This window comes from Centroberyx gerrardi, chromosome 8 (genome assembly GCF_048128805.1).
Source record: "Centroberyx gerrardi isolate f3 chromosome 8, fCenGer3.hap1.cur.20231027, whole genome shotgun sequence".
NCBI classification, from domain to species: Eukaryota; Metazoa; Chordata; class Actinopteri; order Beryciformes; family Berycidae; genus Centroberyx; species Centroberyx gerrardi.
Window position 1 is genome coordinate 23,715,638 of NC_136004.1, and position 14,568 is coordinate 23,730,205.

At 43.3% G+C, this 14,568-nt stretch overlaps 1 protein-coding gene across 2 annotated transcripts in view; it reads right to left on the minus strand.

Moving 5' to 3' along the window:
• The window catches only part of agtpbp1 (ATP/GTP binding carboxypeptidase 1), a 34,803-nt gene that overhangs the window by 5,931 nt on the left and 14,304 nt on the right, over window positions 1-14,568 (minus strand). For both annotated transcript variants that reach the window (XM_071917975.2, XM_078285311.1), the window contains exons 10-25: window positions 14,109-14,317; window positions 13,195-13,372; window positions 11,571-11,671; window positions 10,764-10,880; window positions 9,430-10,235; window positions 8,548-8,631; window positions 8,223-8,312; window positions 7,820-7,968; window positions 7,361-7,448; window positions 6,814-6,958; window positions 5,944-6,094; window positions 5,388-5,568; window positions 4,452-4,581; window positions 4,003-4,134; window positions 2,194-2,370; window positions 1,032-1,192 (exon numbers count right to left, since the gene is read on the minus strand). In XM_071917975.2, coding sequence (XP_071774076.1) covers window positions 1,032-1,192; window positions 2,194-2,370; window positions 4,003-4,134; window positions 4,452-4,581; window positions 5,388-5,568; window positions 5,944-6,094; window positions 6,814-6,958; window positions 7,361-7,448; window positions 7,820-7,968; window positions 8,223-8,312; window positions 8,548-8,631; window positions 9,430-10,235; window positions 10,764-10,880; window positions 11,571-11,671; window positions 13,195-13,372; window positions 14,109-14,317 — 2,899 coding nt within the window. The remainder of the gene's footprint in view (window positions 1-1,031; window positions 1,193-2,193; window positions 2,371-4,002; window positions 4,135-4,451; window positions 4,582-5,387; window positions 5,569-5,943; window positions 6,095-6,813; window positions 6,959-7,360; window positions 7,449-7,819; window positions 7,969-8,222; window positions 8,313-8,547; window positions 8,632-9,429; window positions 10,236-10,763; window positions 10,881-11,570; window positions 11,672-13,194; window positions 13,373-14,108; window positions 14,318-14,568) is intronic.

Below are 14,568 nucleotides of genomic sequence, written 5' to 3' on the forward strand. Positions count from 1 at the left end.
TTTTCTTGCAGATATTAAATTGATACTGTATGGACTTGACTTGGTGTTCTACATTTAGACTTGAGACTTGACATTAATGACATGGATTTGACTTGGTAATCTACATTTAGACTTGAGACTTGACATTAATGACATGGATTTGACTTGGTAATCTACATTTAGACTTGTGCCTCAAGACTTGAGACTGACTTGGGAATGAGCAAAGCTGACTTAGTCACACCTCTGGTCTATTGACAACTAATTTTGCATAATTTTGAATGAAGGCAGTCTACTAGTTTGCACGTTCGTCCAAATGGTGCCATCTTATACTATCTACTGTCTCACTGTGGCCCTGGAAAGTGCCGCTGTGTAGGTGTAGAAGGTTTTATCAAAAACTCTTACAGCAATAATTAGAATGCCGGCAATTATTCATCCCCCTTCGCCGCCTCACTCCAGTTTTCATTATCTTCATCACACATGATCATCAATAGAATATCAATGGCGCTCATAGTTGCAATGCATAAATGCAGGCCCTCATTTGTTTCTTGAGTAGCGCTCCAGAGGAGAGCTAGAGACACAGTCGCACAGTTGAGTATCAGTGCCGAGGGGGATACTGCCTGCTGCAGTAATGAGGGTGTTTTGTGCAGAGAAAACTGAAAACAGTCTATAACTACTTTCCAGGTAGAATTTTTAGAAATAGAAAAACACTTTTAAAACCCAGATATCTTGGGAAAGTTGCATAAGGACGAAAACATCGCATTTACAATGTTGGAAAAAAATTACTTTGAAATCTCAACACCCAGTGGCAGAGGCGTATGACACTAGTGTTTGCCTGGCTACTTTATATCTTGTCTCTAAGCAATCACTGCCTCCATTCTATAGCTGCGTATGTGGGCTTGTTTCTGATATAGCCACTTTAGTGACACTCAGCAAGTCCAGTAAGTATTCTCAGAGTGGCTGTGTGTACCTGCACACCCTGAGTGTTTATGTGTGATCTGGTGACTTTGCAAAATGTCTGTATAAGACCATTCTCCACATTCTGTGTGTCTAACCTGGCCACTTTACAGCGTGTCTCCATGAGATCGCTCTCCACATCCAACAGGTGTTGGTGGTTGCGGAGCCCCAAGGGAGAGGTCAGCCTCTTCAGCCTAAGCAGGGCCACACAGAACTGGGCTCCCATCTCCTCCAGTTCCCTGGTGCCAATCTGAAGACCCTGGAGAGGACAGACACACATACACATGAGAGAAAATACTAATATGTTTGCCAGCATAGACTGGCACACACAAACATGCATAACTGCTCAACTCACACAATAACAAAAACATGCATGCATGTGCACATATCCAATATGCAGATAAAAATGTTTCAAAGATCTAACTGAAATCGGCTTCAAAACGGCTGCTGTGGAGCTGGTGGATGGAGCGTTTCTCAGTAACGGATTGTCCATCTTCAAACACCCCAATCCCCAACGCTGAAATGCAACTCGCTGAGCTAGCTTTTTGATGTGGAAATATGATAGTAAATCTCATTCCCAGGAAACACATTCACCCGCATATGCACTCACACATGCACCCCTTACCTCCTCCACACACCATGGTTCAATCACACAAGTAAATGAACACTCATACAGACAGACACACGCGCACTTACACACACACACACAGCTTACCCCTGATTCATCCCACAAACTTTCATGCTTCTTTTTTCCCCAGAGCAGAGCTAAGAGGGAACATCTAAACTTGGCCTGGCCAAGGGGAAATGCAACCACAACTCACTAGGCATTAGTTCCTGCACATCTGGACAAATACTTTCACACAAACCAATGGGGGTGGGGGGGTGATCAGCGCCAAACTGGCAACCTAAGACTGCCCCTGGGTTTGTCAGATGTTGACATTGGCGAAATTCGTCAGGAAGTACGGCCAGGGGAAGGAACGAAAGAGGGAGAAGAGATGGAGAGGGGGTCAGAGGAAAAGAGGGAGAAAGACAGAGGGGAAGCAGAGAAAGAAAGGAAAGAGTAGGAGAGAGGGAAAGAGGGAAGGAGAGACAGAGAGACAGAGAGAGAGAGAGAGAGAGAGAGAGAGAGAGAGAGAGAGAGAGAGAGAGAGAGAGAGAGAGAGAGAGAGAGACAAGGACTGTGGCTCCACCTGGTGGACATTTTGGGCCAGCTGCCTCTCTCACATGTAAATGCATGTGTACACGCACACGCACACGCACCTTATATTTGCCCTGGTCACAGCCACAGAGCGTGCTCTCCATGGTGTAGCTGCGTTGTACTCCTATCTCCCTCCACACAACGACGCGAGCGGTCGACTCCTTGGAGCGCTCCACAACAAAACTGCAGCTGGCCATGCTGAAGGCTGGGGCCATCTGGGACAGGATCTTAGGAAGGGTCTGAGATCAAAAAGGAAAGATGATAAGTTTGTGTGTGTGTGTGTGTGTGTGTGTGTGTGTGTGTGTGTGTGTATGAGATATGGTATATAGTTTAGATACACACTAATGGGGACACCAAACACCTCAGTTTGTAGATAGCAGTTGCTTGGAAAAGCAGCAGTGATGGCTCCAGCTATCAAAAATGCTTGCTGTGGGCATGTAGCCTTAAATGGTATGTTCACTGGACAACTCTTTATAACACTGGCTTGTTTTTCCCTACTGTTCTCAATGGAAAAGCACAGAGAAAGCTCAGAGAAAGCACAGAGCACAGAGAGCTAAGCGTGTTTTAAGAAGAAGATGAAAACATTTAAGATTTCACCAAAAGAGCACTGCGCTTCAAACAGGTTTTCTAGAGTTACAGAGCAGCCACGAGAATAGCATGTCCCACAAGCATCTTTTTAGCACTGCTAACCAAAAAAAAAAAAAGTGGTACTCAGTGGACACAGGCGCTAAGATGTGACTCAGCAGCCCCCAAGCTTTGGTGTTTCTCTTTACAGCTCCAATCCATAATTTATTTGGCCATATATTTTATTTGGAGTTTGGACTGGTACATGGAAAATAAGATTTTCATGACATCATAACTCAAAACAAAAAGTCAGTTTTACGTCAAAGTAAAACATTTTTTTTTACTGGTTCAAAATACTTGAAAGGCCCTTTACATCTGGCATTAATATGTGTCCTGGGTTATCGGATTGTAATCAGATATCGCAAAAACCCATAAAATCCAGGTGTAAATGTACCCAAGACAAACTGAAGATCCGATCATCCAGACCACCTCCGGAGGTGGTCAGAGGAGCTACGTCAGTGGAAATAAACTTTCATGCATGCATCCAACCAGGAAACACACAAATCAAACAGGAGGCAGGCAGCTCAGATTGTATCATCCTTTCCAAAAATGTCAGGATACTCATGGATGGGGAACAAGCGAGACAAGGTGTTTACTGTCAGTTTTGAAGGACGTAAATATTGAGGAGAGTGGAAGTGACATGCGTGACAGTCTGTGTTTGGGCGAGGGAAAGAGAAATCAGATTTCAATGTGTATACCGGAGACACATTTGCCAGCGTAAATATAATCCAGCTACATCAAACCAAGACATAATCTGGATATGAGACGCATGTTAATGCCAGGTGTAAAAGTCTGATAACATTCCCTATGGCTGCTCCGATTGCAATCTCTTTTCTGATGTAATACAATACAAGTGTAATTGAATAAAGCTGATCTCATTAAGTTAAACGCCATTAATATTCATTGGTGTGAGAACAGTAATTTGAAACAGAGAGGAAGATTGAGTGTGTTGGGGTAATGAGTGTATGTCGATTAACGTGTGTGTGTCATGTGTGTGTATTAGTGAATGTGTTAGTGTGTGTGTGTGTGTGTGTATCTCATTCATCAGGTCATTGTTCAGGTCCACAGTAGGTTGTGTGTGTGTTTGTGTAAAGGATATATGTCTGTTTCTGAGTCTATATTGTGTCTTTCTGTCCGCCTCTAGAAAAGTGGGCATGGTGCGTTCATAACCATGCAGGACTATGGGTACAGGAAGTCAGTGTGTGTGCATGTGTGTGTGTGTGTGTGTGTGTGTGTGTTGTGTTCACCCTGTATCCCAGGTCCTCCTGCAGGTCACAGGACGTAGCACTGATATTGGACTGCCAGACAGTCTCCTTTACACTGCAGCCGTACATAAACACATTCTTCTTTCGGGAATGACCGTGGTAGTCGCAGAACACCTGCGCATGGATGCACACACACACACACACACACACACACACACAAACATAGAGACAGAGAGAGAGAGAAAGGAAGGTCACACACTTATTACGTGTATTGCATGTTGTTCACAAACAAATACAGTCAACCAAAATGTGCTTGCATGCCTGTCCTTTTCTAAGTGGCCATGTTAAAATAATAAATACATAAACAAACATACATACAAACAAAAACAACAGGGGCAGGTAACAGGTACAGTTACAATTCTATATAGTTTCAACATGCAAAATGCCCTCAGGGATTTAAATGACAAACTGCAAATAAATAGAGGTCATACCAGTGGTGCCCTCTGTATGTGTGCAAGGTACTGCAGCAGGCTCTTAGTGTGGTAGATGGTGGGGTGGAGCTCCAGATTGGGGCTCTGCCACTGGCGATTCAAATCCTCTCCACTCAAAGAACAACGATGACTACAGGAGACAGGAGAAGACAGAAGAGCAGAGGAGGACAGAGCAACAGGTAGAGAGTTTTTCAGAACAAGAATTTTTGTGTGCGTGAATATACATGAAGCTGTGACTATTATGCAGGTCCAAGTTGTGTTTCATGTGCAGATATATGTGTCTCCAGTGTGTATGCTTCTGTGAATGTGTGTGTCCATCACTGTGCCTATGTTCTACACCAGTGGTTCTCAACCTGGGGGATGGGACCACCCAGGGGGTTGTGAGATAATTGCAAAATGATTTATGGGATAGGAAAAAAAACATATATTTCTATATACATATTTATACACATTCTATACACATTTATCATCATGTCTATTTTTTCAGATTTTTCTTAAATTTTTGCTTTTTTGTGAAATACTGAATAGTTTTAAGCCTCTGATAAACAACCTGAAAAGGGAAAATCTTCTTTGTTTGACTGTGTATAAGCATATGCACGCCTGTGATGGGAGCTGTGAATAGGCGTGGCTTCGTTTTAAGAGGTCACAAGTGAAAAAGTTTGAGAACCACTGTTCTACACAACAGGTAGACAACAACTTTTTCAGCTTAGGACCCATATTCAGCCTTGTTCTGGGATCAAAGCTCATTCAAACCTACTCCTTTGACGTTTGAGTTTCATAGAGAAACCCTTTGCTTTCCACTGATGACTCAATGGGTTTGAGCATTGGGGCTACCTAGAAATGTACGCCTCTCACAGGCTATGCTCAAGGGGGCTGCTGCCCATTGTGTATGCTTGTATGTGCATATGAGTCAGTGAGTGTGTACTTTTTACTCACTTTCCATTGATGACTCCATCAGGGTTGAGCATGGGGACTATCTTGAAGATGTAGGCCTCTCTCAGGCTGTTTGCCAGTGGGCTGGTGCCCATCAGGAACTCCAGCGTGCCCTTCATCACCCAGCTGGCATTGGTCTCCCCAGGGTGCACTCTGGCAGACAGGAAGATCAATGGACGATTTCCTGGAAGGCGAAACGATTCAGTGAACTACAATGGACTACAACCCACTTTGAGAAAAGAATTGGCATGTCCTGATCCCACAAGCCTATTCTCATGCAATACTATTCTCCCCAACTCTCTTGCATACATTAGCGAGAAAGGAACAATTATCAAGTTTATTATATTCAGATGTGTAAAATGAGCCAGTTTGTACAGTAGATCTTGGAGAAACTGTGTAGAAGCCAAACATCAGGAATCACAAATCTCTTAAAAACGTCTTGAGAAGCTTTAACTACCTAATGCCAGATGAGGTTGTTAGGCTCAGGCATGAGAGGGGGAATGAAAAAAAAACACACACATGCATGCACACGGGCACACACGGACAAAGTGTTACTTACTAAACTGACAGATGTGGTCATTGGATGTTGACTCAGGCATGGCGGTGATGGTGAGGAGGGGGCAGCTGTTTCCCCCCAGGGTTTCACACAGGACATCCTGCCTCAGGTAGATCTGAGGGGTCCTCAAAGCCTCCAGCTTGGACAGGTGCATCTGGGGAACAGTGATAGATAACAGTTTAATCAACATTTCAATTATTACAATTACTTGCATTTTTTAATTTTAAAACCCCTTTCCTGTCTGGTGCTTAACATTGTATTGTTGTTTTGTTGCACTTGTTTTTCACTAGGCCTCTTATGATTAAGGGATTCAGACAGTGACCTTCTCTATTGTTGCTCCTATTATAAGCCACTCTGGATAGTCACTCTGGATGAAGGCATAGGCTAGAAAATGTAATTGTTATTATAATTATTGGCATAATGAGAGTGGATGACAGTTCAGAGCACACTGAAAGCTGAGGCTGGCAGATGGAAGGTCAGGTTGTATAAGTAGTAAAACAGTAGCCAGCAGAATATATCAGGAGACAGGTGCATCTGGGGACACAGCAGCAGAGTGGGAGGCGTAGCAAAAGGGCGATACGGCAATTATTACATGCAGAAGCAAACACACACAGTATGTAGTAGAAGCATAACAGCAATGCAAAATTCTGTTTTGGAGTATAACAGAGCGTGTACTGCTTATGCAGTGAGTATAATGAGAATTGAAATTTTGCAGGTGCAAGAGTGATAGGTGATAGAAAATAGTACATAGTAAAGTATGTAATAAAACAGATGGTGGAAGGAAAGATATTGTTGTTGCATCTTTAGGAGCATCTATAACATGAAATACTATAGACCTCTAGACAAAGACAAATAGTGGTACTGTAATACTACCTTAAGAGTAGAGTATGTATAAGGGTAGTGATAGGCAAAGTAGCAGACATCATCCTTATGGCTGAAGTTTGTGCTGAAGCTCATCGTGTAATAGGACTTCCCTTTCTGACCACCCGCCGCAATGGAACTCCTAGAGAAATGGTTCCTGCGGAGAAGGGGGGAAATTTCACTTTCAGCAAACGATGGCAGAAAAATACAGACAGAAAATCATAGAGGGACCACTTTTCAGATGCTTTGTGCACTTTGATGTCACCGCTTCTCCCCTAGAGGAACTGTTTAGAAAATCTTTCAGTACTAAATACATTAATGTTAATAATGTTCACACTGTCATCACCCTGTCAAATTCACTTTATCAGAGTAGCAGGCTATAAAGTAGCCTATAGAGAGTAATAGCAGTCTATATAAAAAAGTAAAGGTAGTGATAAGCAAAGTGATACACGTTTTAACACGATCCGCTGTAACACACCTTATTCAAAAGGTCATTTGTGGATTTCCTTTCAATATATGCGGGGTCTGGTGCATTCTGAGACCCGGTGAGTCTACCTACTTGTAGTAACAGATGTCTGCGCCTGTTCTGACCCAGCGAGGCCTGCCACTGATCGCTTCCTGCACAGAGTACATCAGCACCTGCATGCCTGCACACCCACACAACCGCAGACACACACAAGACAACAGGGGTTGTTTCAGTGCAAATAACATGAAATAGAGTGAACAGAATATTGTTAATATTTTGGTGGAGGAAGACAAACTTGAAAAAAACGGCCAAAAACATGACTGAAACAGGAAAACAGAAGCTAAAGCTTTGATAGTATCTGTCCAAAATGATAATATGTGTGCCTCGATAGTCTTTAACTTTAAGTTTCAAAATTCATTTAAAACTGAAGCGTAGCCATCACAAAGTGTCCGTCCTTCTGTGAGTCAGTTGGAGAATGCAACCAATTTTATGTTTTGGCTTTTAGTGTTGGGTCTGTCTTTGTTTTCATCTAGGTGTTGTTGTGCATCTCACCGTAGTTGAACTGGCTGTTGGACTTCTCACAGTTGATGATGTTGAAGCGGTAGGTGGCTCCAACGCGCATGCCGCTCACCTCAAAGTAGAACCACTGGTGGTAGTGGTTACTGTTGATGTCCGAGTTCAGAACAAGGTCATACTCATACCTGGAGAAACACACATAACATAAATGGCAACCACACACCATGACTTCATCAACCATATACAGTACAGATGTACCACATCGTTTCTTTGTTTTTCATCTAATTTCTGTCAAATTTTAAGTAAACACGATGGCAAGAAATGATGTTCTTCACTGTTATTGATGTAATATCAGCTAATTCTACTGTAATTGTACTGTCATTTTGGAATTACAACTGATTCTACTAATTCTACTGTAATTGAGACAACAAATGCTTACTTCCTAACTTGAACGGCCTTCCTGAGGTTGCCAGACTCAAACTGCGAGTTGAACTTCAGTGACTCACCATCATCGTCAATCACAGGACAACTGAAACACAACACCAACAACAGCGTTTATAGGGGACAAATGATACTCTTGAGAAGTCACTGCCCTTTACGTAATATGCTGCATAATATAGTTGACAAATTGATCTAATTTGCTTTGTGAATGTCAGGGCTCTCAACGCTATAGCTTTTGTCATTGGGGTTGCACTTGAACAAAAAAGTTAAAGCACCAGTGACAAAAGCTACAATGTTAGAAGAGAGTTAGAAGAGAGACTCACCTGGGAATGTCCAGGTCATAAACTACTTTATCCAAAATGTCATTGGGATGAATCAGCCTCTCAATATCCTGGAATATCTTGGACCTTCAGGAGCACAAATGAACAAGCCAGTGGTTAACAAAGATGGTGGGCAAATTAATCGATTTTTTCCCTCATATTTCCCATAAAACCTATTATTAATTAAAGGGGGATGATTGGAATAATGTGAGCTAAGAGATGCCATTTCCCTTCACCCTGACCTTCCATCCTCTCACACTCAGCAAAGTCTGTAAACTGTAGCCCTGGGATCCTGTGACCAAGGCATATTGAATCATGTTGCTATGCTTGTCATGTGTAGAGAGCAGTACTGAAGTACATGAGACAGAAAAGATGCACCCAAATGACAGTCGAAACTGGTATAATATGGACAGAGCATATCCATGACTAAAATTGGTCACCAAGCAGTTACATTATACAGTATTTTGCATAATCAAGTGTGACCATGCTTTGTCACATTTTGCCACACACATTTTGCCTCATAATTTTCACTTGGAAAAAGCATTACTAAAGCAATATGTGGTAAGCAGGACTGTCATTGAGTATTGGTCGGGAGGCAGAGAGAGCCAGGAGGTCCAGCCGCTCAACAAGGTACACCTGCACCCAATTAACTAACCTATGTGTGTGTGTTTCAGTTCCGCTGGAGTGGACTGACTATGTCCAAGGTGCAACAACAGCGGCATGCCTAAGGTGTTGGACTTTATATACTATTCCTTTTTATTGCATGGTTTCGTATTTATGTCTGCCTCATATACATCTTATCTCTATAATATGTATACCCTCTTCAGTTTGTGTGTTCTATTCGATTATTTCTAAATCCCACCAACCTCATTTCAAATATCTCACCTCTGTACGCCGTAAACTCTCTCCAGGAGGTGTTCCCTAAAGGTCGGGGCTACGTGTCCAAAGTAGTCTGGGTAAGCCACTTCAGTGTACTGGGGGACCGAATGCGTTCCCTTCACCTTCGCCACGTACAGGTCCGGGTCGTGGAGCGGGAGGAGCAGGGCCGTGTCTGGGACCTCCAGAACAGCTCCCTCTCCTCCCTCCTCCTCAGGACCCTCCGAACCACAATCTGAACCCCCTGCGCTGCCGCCTCCTCCTCCCCCTCCCACACGGCGTGTAGCGATGCCCCCCAACAGCAGAGGAGACTGTATGTGTCTCGTAGCGTTGACTGGAGATCCGCCTCCTCCTTCGACTCCTCTTCCTCCTCCTCCTGCGCTCAGTGGCCCCTCCCCTTCTAGAGTGACCCGCTCCAGCACACGCACCAGTTCCTGCTCTAGCCTCGCCTCTTGAGAAGGCGGCCTGTTCTGGGAGGAAGAGGTTGTGTTTCTATCCGGGGACGGAGTGTGGGCGTCGTCTTTTTTGTCTTGGTCCGTGGTGAGGTGGATGGTGTCCAGTTCTAGCGGCGGCAGAGGAGCAGGGAGAGTAGGAGGGGGGGCAGAGGGAGGAGAAACAGAGGGAGGAGGCCCGGTGTGTTGTCCTTTGGTGAGGTGGCATTCCTCCTCAGGCGTCGGGACGGGGACGCGCTTAGGCGGCAGGGCTTGAGCTGTGGGCACTATGATTGGTCGAGTGGATCGAGTGGCGGCCGATGATGAGGAGAATGATGATGAAGATGTGGTGGAGGCACTCTTTGGGCAGTCAAAGTTATACCCCTGTAGGAATAAGAGAAATTGATGTCCTTACCAACTGTCTTTCATTATATTTCCATGCATTTAAAAATATATGGGTTTCATTCCAAAACGCTATCCATTTCAGAAAAAAACTGCTACCTGAAATTCATCAGGCAATATTTGAAACTGAACTTGAACTGATTCTGTCTTCAAAAATGAACAAATGAAAAAATGAACTATTTTATCGGCAAATAATAAGAAAGAAGATGACTCCTAACTTCAATACTAACCCATAATTTGCTTAAATTTCATGCCAACAGTAAATATGGGAGAAAGGGTGTAATTTAAAAATAAAAAGGTGGATATTTAATTTTGGGATGAAACACATTGTGTTTTACTAGCACATATTGTGTTAAACCTATTCCAACATAACTGAAAGTACTGCACCACTAGAATTCCTGTCCCAAACTAGACAGACAGATGTGTTGAAATGATGAATACTGTTGGTGTGAGGGAATTGCTGCCCGTGTATCATAGCATTACTGCCAAAGGCCAGCAGGTGATACTGACCTGGAAGTCTTCAGATAGCTCCAGGAAGAACCTCTCATAGACCCTCAGCTCCTCAAACGGACGGCCGTGGCTCTCTTTGGGACGCAGCTTGTTCAGGTCCGTCTCTATGTCATCATTCTGAGAGAAGGAAGAGAGAGAAAGGAGGGGGAGATGAGAGACAAAGAGAGCGAGAAAGAAAGGGAGTGGGTACAGACAAGAATTCTCTATCTTAAATGCTGGTAGCTGGTAGTTTTGCTGCCCTCTTTGGGACACAGCTTGTTCAGTTCTGTCTCTATGTCGTTCTCATTTTCAGAAACAAGAGAGGAAAGGCAGAGAAGGGGCATAGACAAGAATCACATATCTAAAATGCTGGTACAACAGTGTGTGCTGTCAATCCCTCTGGGCTGCAGCTTGTTCAGATCTGTTTCTATGTCATCGTTCTGAGACAAAGGACAGGAAGAGGGAGCAAACATGCACATTAAAGATGTATAAACAGAGACTATGGTGTGTTATGTAGCTGTATTTGGACTGTTGTTCAGGTCTGTTTCTATGTCATTACTATGAGAGAGCTGTTGCCCAGCATTGTGTGTTCTGCAGTTGGTTAATTTTTGGGGGATTTTGAAGAACTTCAAAATTTTGTGTCTCTCTTTGTAGCTTGTTCTCTTTGTAGGTAGTTCAGGGTTTGTCTCTATAACAGCATTGTCAGACAGAGAAACGGGAAAGAACATCTTAAGAAATGTTGCAATGCTGAACAGTGAAGTCATCAAGTATGGCACGTGTGTGTGTGTGTGTGTATGTGTGTGTGTGTGTGTGTGTGTTGAGTGGTACCCCAGTACGATGATCCTTCTCATCCTCCTCGTTCTCTGTATCATTCTCTGTGTCTGCCTCTGTCTCCTCGTTATCATCACTTTCATCCACCACATCATCCACTGGGAACACACACACACACACACACACACACACACACACACACACACATACATACACATACATACACAAACATAAGTTGTTAGGTGATCATTAAAACTGACATACATATTATTGTGTTTTTTCCTTGCCCAGACTGTCTCTTCCAAACTATGTATATTTAGGACTGGTACAGCCCAGCTGATAGTAGTATTTGGTCACTGAGTCTCTTTGCTGTGACAGGAAAGAGAAAACGGTAATTGGAGGTGAGATGTGAGCAGCCATGATCAAGGGATGAGTGAGAGGATTAGAAGAAAGAAGTTTTGAGCTGATTTCTTCAAATATATTGAGCTGGCGATCACATTGACAAGTCAAGTGATAAGTAGCTGATGAAGACTGTGATATACAGTCGGTTTCACTACTGTTGACAAAATGTACTTATTGTAAGTCACTTTGGACAAAAGCGTCTGCTTGTAATGTAATGTAAAGTAGCGTACAATTTTACATTGTTCTGTGGTTGGGTTGGTGACATCCTTGACAATTTTTGGGGGTAATATGGAGCAACAGGGCAAAGCAACATGGCAGAGGCAACTACTTGGGTGCTGTTGCCCGTCGGAGTTGCCCAAAAATTGTGCTGTGTGCCTTAACAGAGCACCTGAGTAGTTTTGCGCTTTGCACCATGAATTTCCGAAGCCTCCAGCCAGAAATGCTCCTTTCTACAGTTGAGGTACGCTTCATTTATCTCTGCCTGGTGATATGCAAGGGAGGAAATGAACTAAAATGTGTAGACACCCACATCATCAAGCAGTTCACTCGAGCGCAGTGCTACACGAAAGAGAATTATTTTTATGATTTTGAATGGAAATTTTTAATTTCAGATCACTGAAGCCATCTGTGACTGAGAGAACTGTAAGGAGGAGAGGAGCTCAAATGTTTCACCAAGCAGTCTGTGGCCAGAATGTGGGAAGCAAATGAATTGAGTACAGCGAAAGTACATACGCCTACTAATAAGCAAGTAAGCACTATGTAATGTGCAAGTATGTACAGTATTATGACAAATGTTAGTCTAGTGAAATTAGAGTATGAGAGTGTGGTGAGTGAGAAAGCGGTAGTGAGTGAGTCTATGTATTGTAAGTATGGAGCCGTGTCTTACGTACGTCTTACCCTTCTTTAAGGGCTTGGTGCAGAGCTGGTAACTTGTTCCTCCTGTAAGGCACATTGTGTGTAGCAGTGTCAGTAGAGTGTGGCCAAAAACCATTTAGTCGGTCCAGCGGTATAAGCACTGCCTGTGTGTGTGTTTTTGTGTGTGTGCGCGTTTGTGTGTCTGAATCTAGGGGGAAAGAGTGACTGCGGTGGCTAAGGACAAAAAAGTAATAAAAGTAATAAATAAAAATATAAAATAAAAAAAGCATATGAAGGTGTCTGTGTGTGTACTGTATAACCATCACAGGAATGCACACACGGCATTACTGCGATGTGATAAGCTAGTGGGTACACTCTAGTGATGTGTGTGTGTGTGTGTGTGTGTGTGTGTGTGTGTTCTCACCCCCAGGTGGCTGGTTGTACATCTGTGCCACAGGCCCTCCAGCAGGTACATGTGGGAGCTGGTAGTGGAAGGCTGATTTGATGGTGGGCAGAGGCAGACGGTTCTTAGGAAAACACTTCCTCATGATGAGACTGGAGGTGTTGACCAGAGGGTCCAGAGTCCGCACCGGGAGACACTCCTAATAAGAGAACCAGACAGAAGGTACAGGGTAGGTGAGAGTGAGTGTGTGTGTGTGTGTGTGTGTGTGTGTGTGTGTGTGCACATTTCTCATCCTCACCAGTGTTATTTAGGATCCACAGGCAACAAGGTAGATAGAGTTGCAGTGATGCAATGTGATGTTATAGTTATGTTATGGTGATGTTCTAGTGATAGTATAGTATAGTATAGTCTAGTCTAGTACAGTGGTTCTCAACCTGGGGGTTGGGTGATTATGGGATAGGAAAAAACATATATCTACCATACAGATTTATTCTTATATCGATTACTTTCTTTTTTCATGTGAAATACTGAATAGTTTTAAACCTCTAGGCCTCTAATAATGAATCAAATGAAACCAGAAAAGGGAAAATCATTCTTTAGTTGAACTGTTCACCACCTGAATGGATGGGGGGTTGTGAGTGGGCATTGCTTCATTTTAAGGGGTCATGAGCCAAAAAGTTGTGAACCACTGGTCTAGTATAGTATAGTGTTGAGTGAGGTTTAGCAATACTGTACCATTTTAAACAAGGACACTTTCTTTGCATCTAAAGTTTCTTGTTGGAAGTCTAACAAACATGACCAACAAATAAAACATATTCTCTTGTTCACAAACCAGTGGCAAAATGAAATAGATAATATAATGTAATGATTTTTTCAAGCTGTAGTCAGAAGATGATTTGCTTTATTTGCTTGTCATATGTGGCGTTCACACTCACAGTGGATGTGTTGTAGAGAACCCTCATGCCATCAGCCTCAATGAAAGCCTTCCTGCCCAGTTTGATGTTGGTGATGTTCCTCAGGCAGGCCAGCAGGCCTTTGCGGATCAGCATGTGGCGTTGCCGTGTGTCATTGCGGTGCCAGTCCTGGTATACTGCCAGCAGGGCGGGAACGTGGGCACGGTCCACCGCACGACGAGCATTGGTTTCTGGACAGAGGAGTGGAAGGAGAAGGAAAGAAAGCATTGATAGTACTTTAAAATCAAACTACATAGCAGTTGACAAAATAATTAACTTTATAAACGACTGTGGCCTGGGGTAAAGAAAAGAGCAGGAGAAGTGGAAAGGAAAGCAAAAGCATGGAAGGGGGAAGGTTCGGGCTCAGGTAGTTTGACATCCATGCTGAATGAACACTTGGCCTTGCTTCATTATTTAGTCTAAAACTGTCTTGTCAATCAAG